Genomic DNA, 23,898 nt, shown 5'->3' on the forward strand with positions numbered 1-23,898 from the left:
CAGGTAGTGGTTCAATACTTCAGTTCCTGTCAACCATGAGGGACACACGGATTGAGCGCCAGGCTCCTGGCTGGTCTAGTGCTGGCTGCTGGATTCATCTGAGGGAGTGAACTAGCAGGTAGAAGAGCTCTCTCCATCTTTCTCTCTGCCTTTCAAATGAAATGGAAGTAAAAGTTTAAATTAAGGGAGAAAAAGTCACATACTGTAACACCTGGAGTAGGAAATAGGTGCTCACACATAACCCTGGCGGTAAGTCAGCAGCCATTTTCTAAAGCAGTGTGGTGCTTTCTGAAGTGTTCTGCCTTTTGCGGCTGGCATTGTGGTGCACCAGGTTAAGCTGCCTGCGATGCTGACATCACCTATCAGTGCTGGCTCAAGTCCCAGCTGCTCCACATGCCATTCAACTTCCTGCTAATGTGCCTACAAAGGCAGTGCAAGGTAACCCAAGAGATTGGATCCCTGCCACTCAGTGGGATATCTAAATGGAGTTCCAGGCCTCTGGCTTCAGCCTGACTCAAACTTGGCTTTTGCTGCCTTTTGGGGAGTGAACCAGTGGATGGAAGACCTTGCTCTGTCTTCCTCTGTCTATAAGTGCATTGCCTTTTAACGCAGGAACTTTACTTTCATGAAATTTTGTTAAAGAAAATAGGCTAAAGTACAAATGAATTTTGGCAATTTTTTTTGTTTTTAGATTTACTTATTTGAGAGGTGCAGAGTACAGAGAGAGGGAGGGAGAGACAGAAAGATCTTCCATCCACTGGTTTGCTCCTCAGATGGCCACAGTGTCCAGAGCTGGGCTGATCTGAAGGCAAGAGCCAGAAAATTCTTCCATTTCTCCTACGTGGGTGCGAGGAGGGGCCTAAGCACTTTGGCTGTCTTCCACTGTTTTCCCAGGCTAGTAGCAGGGACCGGGATGAGAAGTAAAGCAGCAGCCAGGACTCAGACTGGTGCCTATATGGGGTGCCAGCACCATAGGCGGGGATTTAACTCACTGTGCCACATCACCAGCCCTGTTTGTTTTTTTTGACAGAGTTAGAGAGTAAGGTCTTCCTTCCGTTGATTCACCCCACAAATGGCTGTGCCGATCCAAAGCCAGGAGCCAGGTGCTTCTTCCTGGTCTCCCATGCCGGTGCAGGAGCCCAAGCACTTGGACCATCCTCCACTGCCCTCTTGGGCCACAGCAGAGAGCTGGTCTGGAAGAAGAGCAACCGGGACTAGAGCCCGGCGCCCATATGGGATGCCAGCGCTACAGGTGGAGGATTAACCTAGTGAGCCACGGCGCTGGCCCCAAGCCCTGTTTTTTTAACACCATTATTTTCTTACCTATTTATTTTGAAAAGCAGAGTTTGAGAGAGGGAGAGACAGAGAAGTCTTCCTTATGTTGGTTCACTTTCCCAGGTAGCCTCAACAGCCAGACCTGGGCCAGGATGAAGGCAACAGCCTCATCTGGGTCTCAGAATCAGGTTGCAGAGGCCCAGACATTTGAGTCACTATGTAGAACCTTTTGCAGGCCATGAACAAGGAGCTGGATGGGAAGTGGAGCAGCTGGGACATGAACTGGTGCACATATGGGTTGTCAGTGTTGCCTTACCTGCCATGCTACAACACTATCCCCGAGCAGTGTTGTTTTCTAATTTATATAAAATTGACTACAATAAAAAATCCATCAACATGGTTCTGCTGGTGTTAGGTATGGAACACGTATTTAATGGACCCAGGAGTCATTAAAATTCATGTAGGTCAGCATTTAAATGTGTAGAATCTACGTAAGTGCATTTGTCATAGGACCCTCCTGTTCTCTCTGGAATGCTGTTGGCTACCCTCCCCCTGTCTTTTTTCAGATGTTAACGTGAGTGCAGCTTTACCCGTGACTGCAGCTTTACCCGTTCACTTTAAATGTGAATTCTCCCTGGATTATTCCCTGCTTTGTTTTTCTGTGGTATTCTTTTTCTTTCCTTCTCTCTTTCTTTTCTCTCTCTCTCTTTCTCTTTTATTTTTTTCTCTTTTTTTTTCCTCTCTCTCTCTTTCTTTCGTCAGAGTTACACAGCGAGAGGAAAGGCAGAGAGAGAGGTCTTCCATCCGATGGTTCACTCCCCTAAATGGCCGCAACAGCCGGAGCTGCGCCGATCCGAAGCTGGGAGCCAAAAACTTCTCCCGGGTCTCCCATGCGGGTGCAGGGGCCCAAAGACTTGAGCCATCTTCAGTAGAGAGCTGGATGGGAAGAGGAGCAGCCGGGACTAGAACTGGCGCCTGTATGGGGTGCCGCTGCCTCAGGCCAGGGCATTAACCTGCTGCGCCACAGCGCTGGCCCCTCATCTTTCTTGCCATATTACGATTATGCACTTTGTTGTATTGCTCTCCCCATTAGAGCATAGCTCTGTGAAGACTGTTCATCTGCCTGTTGCAGTATGGGATCTTCTGTACTTAGAATGATAACTAGCATGTGGCAGCTCCTGAAAGATTCTTGTTGAATGTGAAGTATATTCATGAAGATAGTGAGTACAGAGATAGTCATTTAACCATATGGAGTAAACTAATTCCACCTTTTGTGGGGCAGTTATATTTGCATCCCTGTAATATATAATTTCCTGGTGAAGAATTGAGAAATTTTTATTGTCCTTTTTTCTGCCTAATTGAGAGCTGGATGGTTGTTATAAACATTTGAAGCAAGATGGTAATGATGTGGTGTGAAGGGAGATGTGACATATGGGCCTCCTTGGAAGGGTGTCTAGTCCCAGTAAAGGCAGACACTGACACTGCTGTGGCTCTTCTCTTACAGATAGCACCTCCTCTGCCCCCACTGACTGATATGCCTAACAATACAGCCAATGCTGGCGGTTTACCAGCAATCATGGGGGGACCACTTCCTCCACATTTGGCTCTCAAAGCAGGTAAGGAACTTTATACATGTGATTAAGACGTAGCAAAAATAACCGCTAAAAACTTGGCAAGAGACAGCTCAAAGCCTTTAAATTTTCTTACAAAGTATAGTGTGACTGTGCTTTTAGCTTTTACTAGATTTATTTATGACTGCATAGATCTAGAACATTAAGTTAAAAGAATATGAATAGCCTTCATTGAGGTGTCTACTGTAGAGTAGATTAGTTAGGATTTTGGTCAAACTGTCCAGTCTGTAATATCATCTTCACATGATTGTTTTGAGTAGTAAATGAAAGGAACAGCATGTATAAATCTTCAATAAAGTTCATGACCAGTCAATGCTATTTTTAGTTACTCTGCTTTCTCATTGTGAATCTTACCAGTCCTACAGTTAGCTTTCTTTTCAGGGTCCTGTGTAGTGACTAGTTTACCCTTTAATGTGATGTTGCATGTGTAACATTGAAGACAAAGCTGCATTTGTGATAAATGCTGGCTTGTCATTCACTCCCTTCGCTAGTGAAGTAGCTTCCTGTGCCTCTCAGCCTTGGGATTTTCAGTGTAGATGTGAACTGCAATGGTGTGGTAATTTTGAAGTAAGTTGTGAATATTTCAAGCCACTCCCCAAATAACTGCAACCTTGTATTTCTAAGCATGAAGTACCAAAATTTAATTAGGAAAACTCTAATATATTTAGGATTTTTATACATTTTGATTCATCAAAAGAACAGTCATTTTTTTTCTTTAATAGAAAATAATTCTGGAGTTGGGGCATCTGGCTATGGTGCTCCTGGGCCCACTTGGGACAGGGGAGCCAACTTGAAGGACTACTACTCGAGAAGGGAGGAACAAGAAGTCCAGGCGGTAAGGCTGTCCCTTGTGTGCAACTGGGGTTGGAAACTGGGACTTAGTTCAGAGCAAGGTGTAGGATAGTCACAGGTTAATAATTTGGTGATTGTGTAAAGTGGTTGTTTGTGACTCTTCTTCACGCAAGTCACCATGAACCTAAGCCACCATTAAATCTGGTCATTCCAGTTGCCTGTTGGGGAGAAATGTGGTTATAAGAGGTCTCATCTGCTTTATTTTATGAGAGCACTCACTGTTAAAATGGGATAATAGTACAGCTTATCTTTCTACTTAAGGTATTTAAGTGTCAGAAGCACAAAATGTAGTCATTTCTTAGGAACAATTTTTTTTTTTTTTTTTTTTTTTTGACAGGCAGAGTGGACAGCGAGAGAGAGAGACAGAGAGAAAGGTCTTCCTTTTGCCGTTGGTTCACCCTCCAATGGCCGCCACGGTTGGCGCGCTGCGGCCGGCGCACCGCGCTGATCCGATGGCAGGAGCCAGGGGCTTCTCCTGGTCTCCCATGGGGTGCAGGACCCAAGAACTTGGGCCACCCTCCACTGCACTCCCTGGCCACAGCAGAGAGCTGCCCTGGAAGAGGGGCAACCGGGACAGGATCGGTGCCCCGACCGGGACTAGAACCCGGTGTGCCGGCGCCGCAAGGCGGAGGATTAGCCTAGTGAGCCGCGGCGCCGGCCTTAGGAACAATTTAAATCAATATGTGAGTTTTAACTCCTGGTTTATTGATGCAGTAGGGTCTTCAGTTGCAGTTAAAATTGATTCTAGTTCAATTTTGACTGGGGGTAGAAACTTATTAAATGAATATTTGTATTAAAAGGGATGGCACAAAGAAGATATTGTTAGAAATTTCGGTACCTGAAAGAACTAAACTTGGCACAGCTGAATTTAATTGCTATTATCCTACAGACTCTAGAATCAGAAGAAGTGGATTTAAATGCTGGGCTTCATGGAAACTGGACCTTGGAAAACGCTAAGGCTCGTCTGAACCAATATTTCCAGAAGGAAAAGATCCAAGGAGAATACAAGTACACCCAAGTGGGTCCTGATCACAACAGGTTTGCTTGTTTCACTCTTTTCCTTCTGTAGTAAGTTGGTTGTGTGGGAAATTTCGTTGTTGAATGTGTTTTATTTTCTGTGTATGTAAAAGTTGGATCAGAAGTGGAGCAGCCAGGATTTGAACAGGCGTCCATATGGAATGTCGGCATTATGGAGGGCGGTTTTACCCGCTACACCACAATGCCAGCTCCAGATACATTGTTGTACACAGAGTTGTAATTGATTTGCGATGTGATATTACTATAGTTTTCACTTTGATTGTGATCTTAGCTGCACTAGCCACAGTGGTTTGTCCCTAGTAGGCTTAAAAACAGCGGAAGTGTTTTTTGTTCGCTGTGGTACCTTTAGAGGTAGTTCTGAGTACTGTTTATTTCTGTAATTGGTTGGATTAGACACAAGGTTCTGAGTCTCAGAAGTAGACTGTGTTGCATTTAGGTCCAGATTTAATTCCAGCTTTGAAGGTTGCCAGCTTGCTTGAGAATTTTGTTCAGATTTCAGTGTTTATTGTCAAGTTGAAGGAATACAGGCTCAGTTTTTGTATGTGGATTAATTTAGCATAGTTTATCAGACAACATGAGGGAAGCCGTTCCAGTGACAGTATGTTTCTCAGCCTGCTTGCTGTTCTTCCCGAGAGCATTCCAGGGTGTAGTCGTTATTACTCCCAGGAAGGCTCATATGGATTAGATTCTTCTGGTGGACACTGTGCTTTTGTTGGAAGGGAAGGGAGGGTTGCAGTGGAAATCTGAATGAGTGAATTTGTGATCCTTAATTATGTGAAATTATTCAGAATAAATTTAAGGCATTTTTCTTGAAAAACCAAAATGGTGTCCCCTGGATGCAGCCCTAAAAAAATTATTACCAAAATGAAACTGACATTATGAACAAATTGATGCTCAGAGACTTATTCTCCCTGCTTCCTACTGTATGTTCAGTCCTGAATTCTTAAATACTGTCAGCCTTTTTTAAACCTTGAGGCTTTAAAGCAAGGATCCATTTGTGAATAATTTGTCTCCTTGAACATGTTTTTTTGAACTGATTTCACCTGATGACTTAGGCACATGAAGTACATCTGAATCTCATTGTTGCAAACATTTTTTGCTGTCCATATCTTACCGATTTCTGATAGAAAATCAGCAAAGAATTCAGGACATAATGCAGGAGGCAAAGACGATGGGGGGAGCCAGCACAGCACTGCTCCTCACATACCCTTTATTTCAGGGCAGAATAGACAGCAACACCAGAGGTCTGTATTCAGACACACATGTGCTGCTGCTTAGGCTGAACTAAGCAATCACATGGGAAACTATTGTAAACTGATTTCTGGTGTCGCTGTTCCCCCTAGGTGGAGGAGAATGAGATTGAGTGCTGACTTTAAGCCTGGCTGAGAAACATACTGGCATCGGTGTCATTAATGAAAGGGTGGATGTTGTTCCCCTGAAAGCCAGTGGCCTTTGACCCCTGAAGCCGCTGTGCCTGAAGGTCAGTTCACAAGAGGTATAGGAAGGAACCTAACTTTTTTTTTAAAGCCTCACCTAACCTTTGATTTGCAGCACAAAGTCAAGGCTAGAATCGTACCTGAGCAGTGGGAGGACCAGAACGCATAGTTCTCAGAAGGCCGTTTTTCCTTTGCAAAAACCTTGATTCATCCTGAGAGCCTGCTAGCAATTTTAGCCATAATGTTAAAAAGTGTGTCCTCTAGACCTGATTTAAGTAAATATGAGATAAATAGGCTAAATTTTTTTGTTACCAATGGCTGCTTCCAACTGCAGGCAGATACCAGAACCCTGTCTCAAGAGCCACTGATAGCCAGAGTGTTTGTATGTGCATGTGTGAGTTTGCATATGTTAGTTTACCTTAAGAGATAATGGATGGCCTGCACAGGAATGTTAAGATAACCAGAATTTGAAGAATTTGAGGCCTAATTTATTTCTTGGCTCCAAGCTAAGTCAAAAATTTCTTTTCCTTGAATGTTAGACTCAAGCGTTTGGAATAAGAGTAAGTAAATACATGCGGAGAATCTAAAACCTTGCATTTTCCTTTCATGAACAATTGGCTCATCAACTTTCTCATAGCTGTCTCGTGCCATACTATGTATTGTGAGGTTTAAACTTTATTCGTTCTAGGATTGGATACCAATAAATATTTAGTATTTTTTCTTTCTGTGATTTGCCTAAGCAGTTGGAAAGCCTGCCTGACTTGGAGACCTGGATTTAGTAACTTCGAACAGTGAAATTCCTAACCTTTTTTGTATATGTTGTTACAGGAGCTTTATTGCAGAAATGACCATTTATATCAAGCAGCTGGGCAGAAGTAAGTGTTACTGTTTCCCTGATGTTCTGTGTACAGGAAAAATCTTCACATTAAAGTCTTGAGCCACATACATGTAAGCTGTATGATCAAAACAGTACATGATACAAGATACCATTGTAGGAATGTGCTAAATTTGCTCTTTTCCTCCAAAGAGTTGATAATAATTTTAGCCTGTGAAGTGAACTTGACAGTAGATTAACGGGAAAACAAATGTACTTAGTTGTAGAATTTTGGAAAATATGTAGATTCTGAGCCTCAAAAGAGGGCTGAACATTGACGCTTATACAGAGAGAGCTAAACAAGCAAACTGGGTTTGGCTATGAGGGTGAGGAGCGTGTGCATTGCAGCAAGGTGGTCTTGTTATGCTGGTGACGGCTCCCAGGTATCAGCTGCCAGGCTTCAGACCCCAGTCTCTTCTTTCTGGGAAAAGATCTTTCCTATGTAGAAAGTAGATGCAGATTTCCTTAATTGATGCAAATTTTTTTTTTTTTACAAAAGGACAGCCTTGCAGACATAATTATTTGTCTGTAGTTTCTCAGACTGGCCATCTTATAAATGGCCAAAGTAGTATATTTGAAAGTCAAGAGTTACACACAGAGAGAAGGAGAGGCAAAGAGAGAGGCCTTCCATTTTCTGGTTCACTCCCCAGCCGGCCAGAATGGCCAGAGGTGTGCCGATCCAAAACCAAGAGCTTCTTCCAGGTCTCCTATGCGGGTGCAGGAGCCCAAGGATTTGGACCATCCTCCACTGCTTTCCCAGGCCATAGTGGAGAGCTGGATCGGAACTGGAGCAGTCAGAACCTGAACTGGCGTATGCCTGTATCTGCTGTGGCATAGCACTGGCCCCTGTGTGTCATATTTTGATATCCCACAGCATGTATTCTATTTTAGAATATTTGTAATGATATAAATAGCAGCCCAATCTCCATGGTTACACATGAAAAAAGGTGATGCTAGTGTTGTATTAAAAAGTGAGATATAGGAAGAGTGTGCCAGTGTCAAAGAAATTTAAAGTACTCTCATCTTTTTGCGTGAAAGAGTTCATTCAGGTAAAAGTAGCTAGGGTGAAAGGTGAGAAGTGAAAAAGTAGCTATCTGGAATGTAATCATGGCATAGGCCGGCGCCGCGGCTCACTAGGCTAATCCTCCGCCTGCGGCACCAGCACACCGGGTTCTAGTCCCGGTCGGGGCACTGGATTCTGTCCCAGTTGCCCCTCTTCCAGGCCAGCTCTCTGCTGTGGCCCGGGAGTGCAGTGGAGGATGGCCCAAGTGCTTGGGCCCTACACCCACAGGGGAGACCAGGATAACGGCCATTGGAGGCTGAACCAACAGCAAAAGGAAGACCTTTCTCTCTGTCTCTCTATCTCACTGTCCACTCTGCCCGTCAAAAAAAGAAAAAATAATAATGGCATGAAGCAGATGTGAGAAATAACCCTGAGGAAATACTTAAGGGGTGAATAACCTTGAAGAATATGATGCCTGTGGTTTTAATTCTTAGGCATACGTTTGAGGCAGGCAGTGTGTTAGGCTTGAAAGGTAAGGAAGGTAAGGAAATAGCCCTGTGTGACCTGGTTGTTGGCTTTTTTTTTTTTTTTTTTTTTTAATGATTTATCTCCTATTTATTTTAAAGGCAGAGTTAAAAGAGGAGGGTACAGAAACAGATCTTCCATCCACTGGTTCAGTTCCCAAATGGCTACAGCAGCCTGGCCCAGCCCAGGCCGAAGCTAGGAGTCCAGAGCTTTTTCTGCGTGTCCAGTATGGGTGCAGGGCCCAAGCACTGGGACCATCCTTTGCTGCTTTCCCAGGTGCATTCACAGGGAGCTGAGTAGTGGAGCAGCCGGGTCCTGAACGAGAGCCCACACGGGACGCCGGTGTTGCGGGCAGACTTCACCTGCTGTGCCACAACACCAGCCCTTTTACGTGGTTCTGACACTTAGAAGCGTTGTGGCTCTGAATAAGTCACTCCAGTCTCAGTTTATGTGTCTGCAAATTGAAAGTAATGGTCTAGAGCCGGCAACGCGGCTCAATAGGCTAATCCTCCGCCTTGTGGTGCCGGCACACCGGGTTCTAGTCCCAGTCGGGGCTCCGGAGTCTGTCCTGGTTGCCCCTCTTCCAGGCCAGCTCTCTGCTGTGGCCAGCAAGTGCAGTGGAGGGTGGCCCAAGTCCTTGGGCCCTGCACCCGCATGGAAGACCAGAAGGAAACACCTGGCTTCTGGCTTCAGATCAGCGCAGCACGCCGGCCATAGCAGCCATTTAGGGGGTGAACCAACGGAAGGAAGACCTTTCTCTCTGTCTCTCTCTCTCTCACTGTCCACTTTGCCTGTCAAAAAAAAAGAAAGTAAGTAATGGTCTAAGATTTTCCAAGCTTGGGAGTACCCACTTTGGACCCAATTGTTTTAGATTCATTTGCTTTTCAAAAGTTTAATTCTATTTTCTTTCTCTGTTTTAATGCCAAATGATAATAACGAGAACTTCGTATGGTTTCATAATGTTGATTTGTGTGTGTGTTGGTTTCAGTGTTTTGTTAAAATGGTTGGCAGTTTAGTTAATAAGCTGTTATGGAATTGCTTTTGGTTAGCAGATGGAGTGAAAGAGAACTAAAACCCATGGCATCCTCTGTACTTTGGTGTGTTAGCCCCAGGTTGCTTGTGATAGGATGTTTCTTTCCGGAGGAGATTTCTCCTCTATCTCTGATAATCCTGACCTTACATTGTAGGGATTTTTGCACGTGAACACGGATCAAATAAGAAATTGGCAGCGCAGTCCTGTGCCCTGTCTCTTGTCAGACAACTCTATCATCTTGGAGTGGTTGAACCTTACTCTGGACTTACAAAGAAGAAAGAAGGAGAGACAGTGAGTCTTTTTTTCTTTTAAAACTTATTTATTTGAAAGGCAGAGTTACAGAGAGGTAGAGGCAGAGAGAGAGAGAGAGGTCTTCCATCCATTGTTTGAGTCCCCAAATGGCCACAACTGCCGGAGCTGGGCCGATCAGGAGCCAGGAGCTTCCTCTAGGTCTCCCTTGTAGATGCTAGGGCCCAAACATTTGGGCCATCTTCTGCTGCTTTCCCAGGCGATAGCAGAGAGCTGGATTGGAAGTGGATCAGCCAGGACTTGAACCGGCGCCCAAGTGGGACGCTAACACTGCAGGCGGTGGCTTTACCCGCTACGCCATAGCACTGACCCTGAGACAATGAGTTTTTTTGTTTTTTTTTTTTTTTGACAGGCAGTTAGAGAGAGAGACAGAAAGGTCTTCCTTCCATTGGTTCACCCCCAAAATGGCCGCTACAGCCGGCGCTGCGTCATTCTGAAGCCAGGAGCCAGGTGCTTCCTCCTGGTCTCCCATGCGGGTGCAGGGCCCAAGCACTTGGGCCATCCTCCACTGCCTTCCCAGGCCACAGCAGAGAGCTGGCCTGGAAGAGGAGCAACCGGGACAGAATCCGGTGCCCTAACCAGGGCTAGAAACCGGGGTGCCAGCGCCGCAGGCAGAGGATTAGCCAAGTAAGCTTTGGTGCTGGCCTGAGACAGTGAGTCTTAATAGCCTGTGACATATGTGAAGTATGATTTTTTTAGGGTTTGTCCAATGTTTGTAGTTGAGGAAGTCTTTTAATACTCGAGACATGAGAGTGGCTCTACTACTGATTATCTGTGTTTGCTGTAATGCTGTTTATAGTGGGCAGTGAATGACCTGTCCCTGAAGCAGTTATCTCGCTGATGAGACCCTGGCTGTCAGTGTAGGAACATTGCATTCCCTGTGTCCCTTAGCATCAGATCTGAGTGGTGCTCCGTGTGTGTGTGTCGTGGAGTTTTCATGGTCAGTCTCTGTCTGTAGGTGGAGCCTTACAAAGTGAACCTCTCTCAAGATTTAGAACTTCAGCTGCAAAACACAGTTCAAGAGCTGAATCTTGAAGTTGTGCCCCCGGTAAGCATGCACTTTTTAGTGTGCCTTTTTTATAGGATGTGTGTTATTCAACAAGGAATTCATGCTGCTGTCCTTGGCCTTTCTCATTTTTTGATAGCCTGATGACCCTTCTGTGCCAGTGGTTCTCAACATTGGCAAATTGGCTCACTTTGAACCATCTCAGCGACAAAACCAAGTGGGTGTGGTTCCTTGGTCTCCTCCACAGTCGAATTGGAATCCTTGGACTAGCAGCAACATCGACGAGGGGCCCCTGGCCTATGTGAGTGCAGCGTTGTGCTTGAGATTCTTCTTCAGTGTGTCCGGTAAACATAGTACTGTTTGAAGTGGAAGCATGTGCTCTCGCTCACTCTTGCCTTGTTTTACAGGCCACTCCAGAACAAATAAGCATGGACCTTAAGAATGAGTTAATGTACCAGCTGGAGCAGGATCAGGACTTACAAGCAGTAAGTCTGAAGGGTTCAGACGTGTAGTTCCCAGAGATCCTGTACATTACAGAGAGGGGCAGGAGGGTGGAGCACAATATTGTGCCAAACTGCTAGTTCTGGTTACCTCTGAGGGTAGTTAGTGGGCGAGCCTGGGAAAAAACTTTGCTTCTCACCGTAATTTAATAAAGTGGGAATATTTGGGATAATAATCTAACATTATGTAAACATGATGTAACAAGTTTTAGAGGAAAGGATAATGCATGCGAATGTTTGTGGGAAACAGGTAATTAAGGGTGAGGCGACAACCACAGGTTTCTTCAGAAATAAAAAGGCAGTTCTAATACAGATAGAAATTAACACACTTTTTTAATGAAGAAAATAAATATTTTGAGTGCCGATCCAGTGGGAAGGAGTTAAGTTTAAACAGGGCAGTTTTTTAAAGGATCACAACAGTTGCTGCTTTTGTGTGTGGGTAGAATTTGAAGTCTGGCTTTTCAAACACAGGTCTTGCAGGAGAGAACGTTGCTGCCTGTGAAGAAGTTTGAAAATGAAATCCTGGATGCAATTAGTCAAAATTCAGTTGTCATCATCCGAGGGGCCACGGGATGTGGCAAAACCACACAGGTTCCCCAGTTCATTCTAGATGACTTTATCCAGAGTGGCCGGGCAGCAGAATGTAACATTGTAGTCACCCAGGTAAGCAGCAAACCAGCCAGGAGGTGTAGAAGTCCTAGAGAGCAGATCTGCCATGTTTCTTCCATTGACCAGTCTCCCTTGGGGTCACAGAAGGCCCTGAGCATGTCAGAGCGTGAGATCCTTTAAAGTTAGCACAACATAAATAAAATGAGCATCTTGCATTGGTAAGCTAAACTGGACCTTGGACCAAAGGGACTCTTTGGACCTCAAGTCAAACTCAAGAATGAGATTTTTTTTTTAAGAATTTATTTGAAAGGCAGAGTTAGAGATCTTTCATCTGCTTGCTCACTCCTCAGATGGCTTCAGTGTCTGGGGCTGTGGCAAGCCAAAGCTGGAAGTTTCATTCTGGTCCCCCATGTGGGTGCAGGGGCCCGAGCACTTGGGTTATCTGTTGCTGCTTTCACAGCACATTATCAGGGGCTGGATTGGAAGTGGAGCAACTGGGATTCAAACCAGCTCCCATATGGGATGCCAGTGATGCAGGCGGCAGCTTAACTCATGCCACAACAGCAGCCCCAAGAGTGAGATTCCTCTCCTCAAGTTCACATCCAGATCCTCCCTTATCTCTCCTACACTAGCTTAGTACTGAGCAAACCTGCAAAACAGGCAATGGTTAGTTTTTACCGAGTGTTTACTCTATGCCAGGTTCTATTGTGTGCAGTTGATTTTATGGTAACTCATTTGCAATTAATAATGACCTGAAGTTATAAGCACCATTTTTATTTAATATCTCTCTTTGAGTAAGTTAAGCACAGAGAAGTTAAGTAAATTGCTGAAGGTCAACTTATGACGTAGTAATACTAAAAATCGAAACCAAGTAGTCAGGCTTTAGGATTTTCCTTTTTAACAACAGCACGTCCTCTTCCTAGCAGAGCACCATGCCTGCAGATGTGTTTAGGGAAGAACTGCCAGCCTTTCCAAGCAGCTCAGCTTCTGTGGGCCAAATAGCTAGATGCCAGCTCTTAGTTTCAGGCTTTGACTTAGACCCTCTCACTGGGGAAGTGTGGATGGTAATCTGGACGTTGGGTCACGGACCTTCAAGCAAGATACAATGTGCGGGTGCCACCTACTAAGTATATGCATGTTTGTGAGCGTTTTTACATCTTTGAAATTGAGATACGTTTTACAATCAGTGTCAGTATTTCATGTGAGAGTTGGAGTTTTGGCCTGAAGAAATTACTGAAAGAATGAATGTTGCCTCTTAAAATTGATCAAATTTTAAGATTTTAAAAAATATACAGGTTGAACATCCCTAATCCAAAATTGCTCAGAATCCAAAACTTTTCAGCACTGACACGTGAGTAGAAAACTCCACACTTGACCTCAGGTGCTGGGTTACAGTCAAGTGCGGCTCTATTAGAAGTACTGTGTAAAATTGCTGACTGTATATGCAAGGTGTATATGAAACACAAATGAGTGTCCTGTTTAGATTGGGTCCCACATCTGAGATCTCAGTACATACAAGGGTACTTCTGGAGGTTTGTGGATAATGAAATGAAAAGGTATTTGTTGCAACCAAATTTTGAAATTATGCGTAGTTTTTTTTATAATACACATTTCCATCATAACTGTATACATAGAGATTAATTCTCAATATGGAGTTGTTCCAAAAGGTATGCATATTTTGCCTTGTATGTACTTGCCACACTTCCCTCAAGAAAAATTGCATTGATTTCCCACAGAATCAACTATGAATGAAAGAAGCACTTCTCTCTTTAGTATATATTTTAAATATTTATTTTAAAATCGGGGCTGTTGTAAAGAATCAAGAAACTGGGGCCAGTGCTGTGACATAGTAGGTTAAGCCTCTGCCCACAGTGCTGGCATTCCAGTCTTAGCTGCTCCTCTTTTGATCCAGCTCCCAGCTGATGTCCTGGGAAAGCAGTGGAAGATGGTCCAAGTGCTTGGGTCCCTAGAGGAAACTCTTGACTTCAGATTGGCCCAACTCTGGCCATTGTGGCCATTTGGGGAGTGAATCAGTAGATGGAAGACCTTTCCCTGTCTGTGTCTGTCTCTCCCCCCCCCCCCCCAAATAAATCTAGGAACTGATAAGTCAGAAAAGCATACAAAATACAGGAAGGAGATTACATGAGTGTTTGTTTGTTTGCTGTTTGAGTCATCTTATTGTTATGTTCTGTTCATACTCAGTGGAATATAGCAGAAGGCTTCTGATAGTGGTGGTTGTGGTACCACTTAGGTTAATTTGTAACCATCTGTGTTCTTTCATAGCTTCCTTGCATTTTCAGCAGTTGTGTTGGGGGTGGGGCAGTATCTACAATACAACTGCTTCTGGAAGAGGCTGCCTGCCACCTGCCCAAATCTCTTACTGGATGGCTGGAAGCAACAAAGAGAGCAAAGATAAATGTAGCCCCAAGGGGACAAATCCAGTACTTGCAGCAAATGAAATGAGTCACGGTGTCTAGTGTCCTAATGGGCAGGGCATTCTTGCAGAATCCAGCAGTTAGTAGAAGTGCTTTTGTTATTAGCCATATACCCTAAAGCATCTTTGTTTGAAGGATATAGAAATTAATTACTGTTTTGTATTCAAATGACATTGATAGCTCTTGAAGTTTTTTGGATTCTCATGTTTTTAGATTGTATGAGCCTCTGGTTTCTTGTTTACATCATCACTTGTAATTCTTAACTAGGAAACTCAAAAAAATATCTTCAAGCAAGGAACTAACATGCAAACTGTTACCAGGAACCTGTTGACAAAATCATTTTTCTTTAAGGCGTTAAGTCTATAAATTTATAAGTAACTCTGTAGTTTCACATTAAACAACAGGTTACATTAGCCATTGTATACACTAAGTAAAGAGTTTTGTCTAATCTAGAAAACTAGAAAGGAACATTTCAAGAAAAGTTTTCAAATTCAAGATCTGTGTTAATGTTTCCCATTCCCCTTAGTGCTCTGCGCCTTATTGCTGGAAGCTAATGCACACTCTGTTCCCGCTGTGTAAGCTGATCAAGCAGTGACTTTGTTGAGTGTCTTGTCTTCAGCACCTTCTGAGGCTGCGGACACAGATGTGCGATGAACAGGCAGTCGTAGTAAATAGGGCAAAGGCGATCGCTCAGCTTCTTGAGTTCCATTTGTCTCAGGTGATTCTCTGAGCGTGTGTCTTCAGCATGGCAGAGCGGTTACAAGAGTCTGTTCCTGTGTGTTGTACCCCCTTCCCTACCCAAAAGTCACCCTGAATACTGTAGCAGTTGGGACCAGTGGAAACCAGTGACTTTACTTACAACAGGGATAGCAGTATTTTTAATTGTCTTGAAACAGAATGGTAATATTTTCTGTACTGAGGGTTTTTTTTTTTTTTTTTTTAAAGTGGATTTCGGAGCTTACTAAAAAATCACTGTTGTTATTACTTCTGTTAAATTCCTGGGCTGGTGATGGGATAGATTTATTACAGTAATCTTAAAATTGAAGTGTTGTCTCCCTTTCTCAGCCCAGGAGGATCAGCGCGGTGTCCGTGGCAGAACGGGTTGCCTATGAGCGAGGGGAGGAGCCTGGGAAGAGCTGTGGCTACAGTGTGCGGTTTGAGTCCATTCTTCCCCGCCCTCATGCCAGCATCATGTTTTGTACTGTGGGTCAGTACTGTGTGTTGTGGTTTCATTTGGGGTTTATGTCATGGTAAAGTATAAGAAGACACAGTAACAAAACAGTGTGGCTAGAATTAGTGAGCCAGTCTAACAGCTCTGTAAATGGAACCTTTAGTAATTTTTTACTCCTGGAGAACACAGTGTACTTGGTAGTTGTTGTAGTTTGGAGAAAATGAAATAAGTGAAAAACAAATGCACGTCAACCTGTACTGTCACCTGTTGAGTAATTTAGTTTCCTGAAATGCTGGAGTTAGTTGACGTAGTTACTTAGAAATTTGCTGCTCTAGTTTTTCTGTTTCGTACTTTTCTGTGATTAACATCGGCATCTCCAATCGTTGCTGTCTTCTTTTTAAGGTGTGCTCCTAAGGAAATTAGAAGCAGGCATTCGAGGAATCAGTCATGTAATTGTGGATGAAATACACGAGCGAGACATAAATGTGAGTAATGGGTTTACAGTAGGGGGCCAGAGCTGCTCTTTGAACAGCAGGAACCAGAGGAGAGCGGTGGCTCCGTTTCCCTTCCCCATTGCCTGTATCCTTTGTCTGCAGTGAAAACTCGTGGGCCTGAGTTGCGGAGGTGTTGAATGCTTTTTTTAAAAACCACGTGACTGTTTTTCTGTAGAGTGAGTGTCTGCAGTGGTCAGTGAGAGCTGGCATAATTCAGGCTTGAACTCCTAACTCCGGATTGTGAAGAGCTGAGGGATTTTTATGACAGGTTTCTTTTACTCAAAGTTTATGGCTTAGGCCTTATCTCATTGTGATTGGCGGCACCTCTGGCTGTTTTGCAGCTCTAATCTTCAGATATTAGTGATGATCGTGCCAGAACTAGGATGAAACTGTAACTTATTTCCTACATTTCCCTCATTTGGTCTTTAGCAAAACCTGTGTTAAAGAAACTTACTATTGTATAGTAATAGAGCTGCAATTTTCTACACTAAAGCAAAAACTTGTTCCCGTGACATCACTTACACATGCAGACTCCGTGTACCCTCTCTCAAGAGGAAGCACACGGAGGGACTGCTGCCCCAGCGGTCAGCTATTAACAGTGGTTTGTCCTGACTTAAATCAGAAATCCAGTCATTCAGTAGGACCAAATATTGCATGTTTTTGTCACTCACAATCTTTTGAAAGCTTGTTTCTTAATAACTTGAAAGGCTTAGTATTTATAATTGCATATGCTTTTCTTGAAAAGTTCTCAGGTCTCTATTAATGTACTATTCACAGTGAAAAAATGGAAAAAGGCCTTTATAGAAACTTTGTTTCCTTTCAAGTAGACCTTAAATTTTTTTACTTTACCTGAAAGCCCCAAAGAACTTGTGGACAAATTATTAAAATAATAGGAGGAGACTGGTAAACAAACAGAAGAGTGTGATATTCCTGAGGATAAATCCAACCAAAAGGCATTCAGAACGTCTACAGGAGAAATTAAAGTTTACTACAAAACTTATTATTAAAGAATAGATCATGTTCATGGATATGAGGATTTAATACCACATAGATATCAGTTCTCCCCAAGTTTATTCACAGTTTTGAATGCAATTCTAATCAAAATTCCAGCAGTGTTTTCCATAAAACTTAATAAACTTGTTATAAATATGTACTGGGAAGACTTAATGGCCAAAAGTTACCAATAATTAATTACCTTGCCTATGTCAGAACTTACTTTGAAGCAGGAGTAATGGAGATGGTGTGGTTGTAGGTTAGTAGTGTGGCTGATGGAATGATGCACAGTGCAGAACCACAGCACACGTTGAATACGCTAAAGCCTTGATGTCGATCAGCGGGAAAGGGACTGGAAACAGGTGGTCATTTGTAGAATAGTAGGAATAGTAGAAATTGGATCCCTACCTCATAACCAAGTTAAAGATTTACTCCAGGTAGATTAAGGACTTAAATGTCAGTACAATAGAACTCTATTTTTTCCTCCTTTTTATTTATTTATTTACTTTGAAAGGTAAAGTTAGAGGGAGACACAGAGACTTTCCACCTGCTGGTTCACTCCCCAAAAGGCCACAATGGCCAGGGCTGGACCAGACCAAAGCCAGGAGCTTCATCTGGTCTCCCCTGTGTGTGCAGGGTCCATCTTCTGCTGCTTTCCCAGGCCACATTGTCAGGGAGCTGGTTCGGAAGTGGAGAAGCCGGCAGGTTTACCCGTTAAGCCGCAACTCTGGCCCTTGATTTTAGAATTCTTCTAAGTAGTGAATTTAACTAACCATCTTTTAGGTAGCACTGTCCAGTAGATACAGAATGTGACCCACATAATAATTTTAAGTTTTCTAATAGCTCATTTGAAAAGGTGAAATGGGTAATTATTTTTAATATGTTTTATTTAACCTGTTACAGCTAAAATATTTCCAATGTATAGTCAATTTAAAAAACATTGGGGGCCGGCGCCGTGGCTCACTAGGCTAATCCTCCGCCTTGCGGCGCCGGCACATCGGGTTCTAGTCCCGGTCGGGGCACCGATCCTGTCCCGGTTGCCCCTCTTCCAGGCCAGCTCTCTGCTGTGGCCAGGGAGTGCAGTGGAGGATGGCCCAAGTGCTTGGGCCCTGCACCCCATGGAAGACCAGGAGAAGCACCTGGCTCCTGCCATCGGATCAGCGCGGTGCGCCGGCCGCAGCGCGCTTACCGCGGCGGCCATTGGAGGGTGAACCAACGGCAAAGGAAGACCTTTCTCTCTGTCTCTCTCTCTCACTGTCCACTCTGCCTGTCAAAGAAAAAAAAAAAAAAGCATGAGTGTGTATATGTGTGTGTGTGTGCATGTTTAAAAAAAAAAAAAAACATTGGGGTGAGCATTTGGCACAGCGCTTAAGATGCTACTTGGGACACGCATATCCCATGTTGAAGCACCTCAGTTCCAGTCTCAGCTCTCCTGCTTTCAATGCAGCTTTCTGCTCATGGGAACTTTGGGTAGCAGCAGTTGATAGCTGAAGGTCTTTGCATCCCTGCCACCCACACAAGAGACCTGGATTGAGTTCTGGGCTCCTGACTTCAGCTTGGCCCATCCTTAGCTGTTTTAGGCATTTGGAGAATAAACCAGTAGATACAAGGTCTACATCTATCCCAGAAAAATACAAATGAAATTAAAAACAAAAATTTAAAAATTCTTTGAGGTATCTACATTTAAAATCTGTATTCTTTATACTTACATCACATCTCAGTTTAGACACGTTTCGTGTGCTCAGTAGGTACGGGCAGCTGATGCCTATTCCACTGAGCAGTGTAGTCCTTGACCTTCTGAAAGAATTTCTTTAAAAAAAGATGCCTTGAAATAAAGGATTGGTGCTTCATTCTATATTTACATTAACATCATTTGTCCATTTGAAAGATAATTAAAGAAAACCAGGAGTCAGAAGATTCTGTTACATTAGCAAAGTACAGATCAGTAAAGAAAAATCTAGATGACTGCATGAAAAGTGAGCAGAAGACAAACATGTCATATAAGAGAGGTTGTTGGTAACTCGTCTCAGTGGGGTAAAGTCCAGAACAGGACATTGGAAATTCTGAGACTTATTATTTTCATTAATGTTTTCTTTTTCCCTACCCAAAAAACATTAGATTAGAAACTAATCTATCCATCTAGTGGCTATCTAGCCACAACAGGTTTTCATTGTTCTTATATCTCATTGTAACCCTTTTTCTTGGGCTTGTACAATCACCTAAGAAAATGAATTTCACTGATGTTTGATGGCTGTATAACATCTTGTAGATAAATCTCATTGTATAAACATTTTAATGTCACTTTTTTTCATTTGTGCTTGTATTTTAATAGACTGACTTCCTTTTGGTAGTACTGCGTGATGTGGTTCAGGCTTATCCTGAAGTTCGCATTGTCCTCATGTCTGCTACTATTGATACCAGCATGTTCTGTGAATATTTCTTCAATTGCCCGATCATTGAAGTTTATGGGAGGACTTACCCAGTTCAAGGTAAACACTGTGGTGAGGGTGCAGGGTGGGGGTGAGGGGTGAACACATCTTGGCAGGGTGTTGGATGTTCCCAATCTTGGAGATTGGAGTAATAGCTTAAAGGGCAGTTAGGGTATCAGATGCCTCAGAGTGTTCTTGGGGAATTTCTTGCCTGTGATGTTAGTCAGACATTAGCATAGGCTGAGGAAGACAACCAGATCTCATTCACTTCTGAGGAATATGGGTATCAAGTGAGTTTCTAGTTCTGTACAGGGGCCAGACAATTTACACAGTTGTTGCATACATTAATTCCCCTCCTTATCCATGGTTTTACTTTCCACAATTTTAGTTTGGCCTGAAGTCCAAAAAATATGAAATGGAGAATTTCAGAAATAAAGAATTCATAAGCCTTAAATTGCATGCTGTTCTAACAAGTGTGATGAAATCTCGCTGACCTGAGCAGGATGCGCATCTTCCCTATGTCCAGCCAGTCTGCTCTGCGCTACTCTCACCCATTAGTCACTTAGTAGCTGTCTTTGTTCTGCACTTAACAGAGAAAGAATAGACTTAACATGCTGAGGTTTGCCAAAGTAAAGAAGTTAGAAGAAATTCCTGCTGCTTTTACTATTGCACCTGAGGCTGCAAAAATTAGGGCCGCTGTATGTGATAAGCATTGGCGGTGGAAAGGGCATTATATCTGTGTATGTATGTCTGTATAGGGAAAAATATATAGGAGGTTTGACACTGTCCATGGTGTCAGGCATCTGCAAGGGGTCTTGGAACGTATTGACCAAGGGGAAGTGACTTTTGGTCAAGTATATGTCAGTGACCTGTGTAAGTTCACGTGAACTACTGTTTGCAGGATCAGATGAACAGGTGAGCCTTGACGTGAGATTAAGAGAAGTTCAAGGCTTAGGTTTCTGGTCAGTCAGTTTCTGTGGTGTCCTAGGTTTTGTCACTACCAGTACCATTTTCAAGGACAGTCATGTAGTAGCTTCATTTAAAAATGAATAACAGCATAGTCCAATTGAGGGCAAGAAAATAAAGTGTGAAATGGTGTAGGTATGGAACAATGAGTGGCTATGCCAAGGTGCTAGTTTTTGAAATTCAGAAGGAAATAAAGTTCTGAAAAAAGCCAATGAAGGGCACTTTAACGTTATAATGGAAAAATGGGATTATGTTTGTTTTTGTGCACAAATAATTGCAATTCCATGCCTGGTTTTTTCATAATACTAATTTTCTATGAAGTTTTCAAAGAGCCTCATTTTTCACAAGGGTGTGAGTTAACAATTCTAAAACTTGTGTACATGTGTACTGGGATTGAAAAGATAATAACAGATGGTGGGAACCAGGTTTCTTAGTAGAATGAGAATTCAGATAAGTAGAGGGGGGCTGGAAGAAACCAAGAGGGTATTAGATTACAATTGGAAAAAAATAATAATATGACTCGTATTTAGCTAAATGTAAGTACAAGTAGGTGACCATAGAACTAATCAAATGGGTGTGGATTCAATGATTGTTACGTACTGTTCCTGAGCTCTGTCTGCTGAGTGGCCATAGCAGTGATGAGACCCCACCAACAAGGAATATGGCCAGCACTGTTCTCCAGCTCAGCATCCTAGGAGATATGGTCAGTTCTGGGACCGAGGCGGAGAACAGACAGGATGGCTGTGGAACATCTTGTGCCTTGAAATAAGGAAGTGCTTTTTCAAAACATCTGCATTGAAGAGGGAAATGGGGTGAGGAGCTAGCATAAAGAGTGCCCATTGGCCCAAGCCAGAACAGTTTGAGCAGAAATGACATATAGCATGGTACTGGGGTAACCCTCTAGTATAAAAAGGGCCATCTGAATATACTGATATAAATAAGTGAGTGAATAAGCAAAGAGTGACTAGTTAGTCATATATAAGAATTCTAAATAATTTATGTGAATATTCTCTCCTTCCCTCCGGCAAGGAGGAATTAATTCTTGCCTGGGTGGGCTGTACATAATGTTTGCTTCTGAAGAGCATGGTGGGAATGAGGAGTGACTTCTCAGTGTAGAAAGTTGGCCACCAGGAGATTATTCAAATGACAGCGTTCAGCATCGTCAGGGATAGGTCATATTGTCAGTAAGTGGCCTGGTGATAAGAAGGACACTCTGTGTTCTTAGGGCGTAGGGGCAGGGACTCAGATCTCAGAGGCATTTCTGGATCCATCAGAGAATTCTAGAGGTGTAGTCGCTTAGTCCATCTTTAGTATTTACATTGAGATCCTTCTTAAGAGAGAAAGGAACTCGTTTTATGTGCATTTTTACTGTCGTGTATGTCACTGCGTAGAGGTTATGTCTTTCCATATAGAACTCCCACACCATGGGAGTGTATGGCAGAATGGGCACTCCATAAGTGTTTAAATACTATGCACAGGGTAACCAGCTGGCTCTGTGCCTCCCTCCTCTGCCAAATAATTCTGGAATTTAATCCCCATCGAAAAGCATTCAAAGGGTCAAACTTAATCCAGCTGTGGTGCTTACAGGTAAGATCCTGTGTCAGGAGACTAGGGCTAGATACGGTCATCGTGGTGGAGCCCCACGATTGAATCCTGGTGGCCCTCTAAGAAGAGCTAACAGGGGTGTGCAAGAAGGCCACCCCCAGATGCAGCCCCTTGGCATGCACACTTCTCGCTAATAATGGAAACAGACTAATAGGAGGTCTGAGGAAACACTGAGTGTGAGTGGGATAAGACTGTTGCTACTAGAACTTCTTGGCAGTTGTAAAGAATCAGGGTTAGAGGGTATCAAAGTAATTTTCAGCTGTGGCATTGTAAAAGCTGATGGTACATACTTCATTGATTGGCTTGTCCCTGGCAGAGTATTTTCTGGAAGACTGCATTCAGATGACTCAGTTTGTTCCACCGCCAAAGGACAAGAAGAAGAAGGATAAGGAGGATGATGGTGGTGAAGAGGATGATGTAAGTGGATCTCATGGCGAATTTTCATCGAGCTGATACAGAAAGATTTTTTTAAAAAAACTGGCAATAGGGGCCGGTGCCATGGCTCACTTGGCTAATCCTCCGTCTGCGGCGCCGGAATCCCATGTGGGCACCAGATTCTAGTCCCGGTTGCTCCTCTTCCAGTCCAGCTCTCTGCTGTGGCCCGGGAGGGCATTGGAAGAATGACCCAGGTGCTTGGGCCAAGCACCCGCATGGGAGACCAGGGAGAGGCATCTGGCTCCTGGCTTCAGATCGGCGTAGTTCCAGCTGTGGTGGCCATTTGGGGGGTGAACCAACAGAAGGAAGACCTTTCTCTCTCTCTCACTGTCTAACTCTGTAAAAAAAAAAAAAAAATGACAATAATGTGTGTCTTTGGATTAATTGATCTTTATTTCTGTTCAGAGATTTCCAGGCTTAGTGACAAAGCTCTTTACTGTCATGACTTAAATCATTTATATCATAAAGATCAACAGAAAAAAAAGAAAGAGTTAATTATAAGGCCATATATTGTTAGAGAAAACTATTTTCTAAAATTTGGCTGTGTGGGCCAAAGCCTGTAGTTGAAAAGAATTTTTTGTTACACCCAGAAGGCTGAATCCCCGGGTGAACCATGCCCTTGGTAAGATTTGGTGGTGGCGGCCAGTGTTGTGGCATAGAAGGTAAAGCTGCCTGCAATGTCCACATCCCATATGGGCACCAGTTCATGTCCCGGCTGTTCCACTGATGATTCAGTTCCCTGCTAATGGTCTGGGGAGAACAGTGAAAGATGGCCCCTGCACCCACTTGGGAGACCCAAATGAGGCTCCTGACTTCAGCCTGTCACACTCTAACTCTGCCTTTCAAATAAATAAAAGATGTTTAAAACACACACACAAATCTAGAGAACTTAATCAGATATGATAATTGAGACCGTCCAGAATACATCTTCCTGTCTTTGCAGGCAAACTGCAACCTGATTTGTGGTGATGAGTATGGTCCAGAAACAAGGATGAGCATGGCCCAGTTGAATGAGAAGGAAACCCCCTTTGAGCTCATCGAAGCTCTGCTGAAGTACATTGAGACTCTCAATGTTCCAGGGGCCGTGTTGGTGTTTTTGCCCGGCTGGAATTTAATTTATACTATGCAGAAGCATTTGGAGATGAACGCACATTTTGGTATGTGTCTTTGAATTCGCATTTACTTAAGGGTGAAAGTGAATATTTTTGTTTGTGTCTTAGCCAGTACATGAAAACAAAATCAGTGCTTTGTCTGTTTTTGAATAAACATATGTGCAGTG

At 43.4% G+C, this 23,898-nt stretch overlaps 1 protein-coding gene across 1 annotated transcript in view; it reads left to right on the top strand.

The window, feature by feature from the left end:
- Positions 1 to 23,898, top strand: part of DHX9 (DExH-box helicase 9) — a 54,033-nt gene that overhangs the window by 17,004 nt on the left and 13,131 nt on the right. The window contains exons 4-17 of the mRNA XM_062211465.1: positions 2,780 to 2,891; positions 3,629 to 3,741; positions 4,648 to 4,796; positions 7,061 to 7,107; positions 9,822 to 9,958; positions 10,935 to 11,024; positions 11,122 to 11,283; positions 11,390 to 11,467; positions 11,954 to 12,145; positions 15,592 to 15,733; positions 16,100 to 16,182; positions 19,517 to 19,673; positions 22,501 to 22,601; positions 23,563 to 23,776. Of these exons, the coding sequence (XP_062067449.1) occupies positions 2,780 to 2,891; positions 3,629 to 3,741; positions 4,648 to 4,796; positions 7,061 to 7,107; positions 9,822 to 9,958; positions 10,935 to 11,024; positions 11,122 to 11,283; positions 11,390 to 11,467; positions 11,954 to 12,145; positions 15,592 to 15,733; positions 16,100 to 16,182; positions 19,517 to 19,673; positions 22,501 to 22,601; positions 23,563 to 23,776 (1,777 nt within the window). The remainder of the gene's footprint in view (positions 1 to 2,779; positions 2,892 to 3,628; positions 3,742 to 4,647; positions 4,797 to 7,060; positions 7,108 to 9,821; positions 9,959 to 10,934; positions 11,025 to 11,121; positions 11,284 to 11,389; positions 11,468 to 11,953; positions 12,146 to 15,591; positions 15,734 to 16,099; positions 16,183 to 19,516; positions 19,674 to 22,500; positions 22,602 to 23,562; positions 23,777 to 23,898) is intronic.

This window comes from Lepus europaeus, chromosome 14, assembly GCF_033115175.1.
Source record: "Lepus europaeus isolate LE1 chromosome 14, mLepTim1.pri, whole genome shotgun sequence".
NCBI lineage: Eukaryota > Metazoa > Chordata > Mammalia > Lagomorpha > Leporidae > Lepus > Lepus europaeus.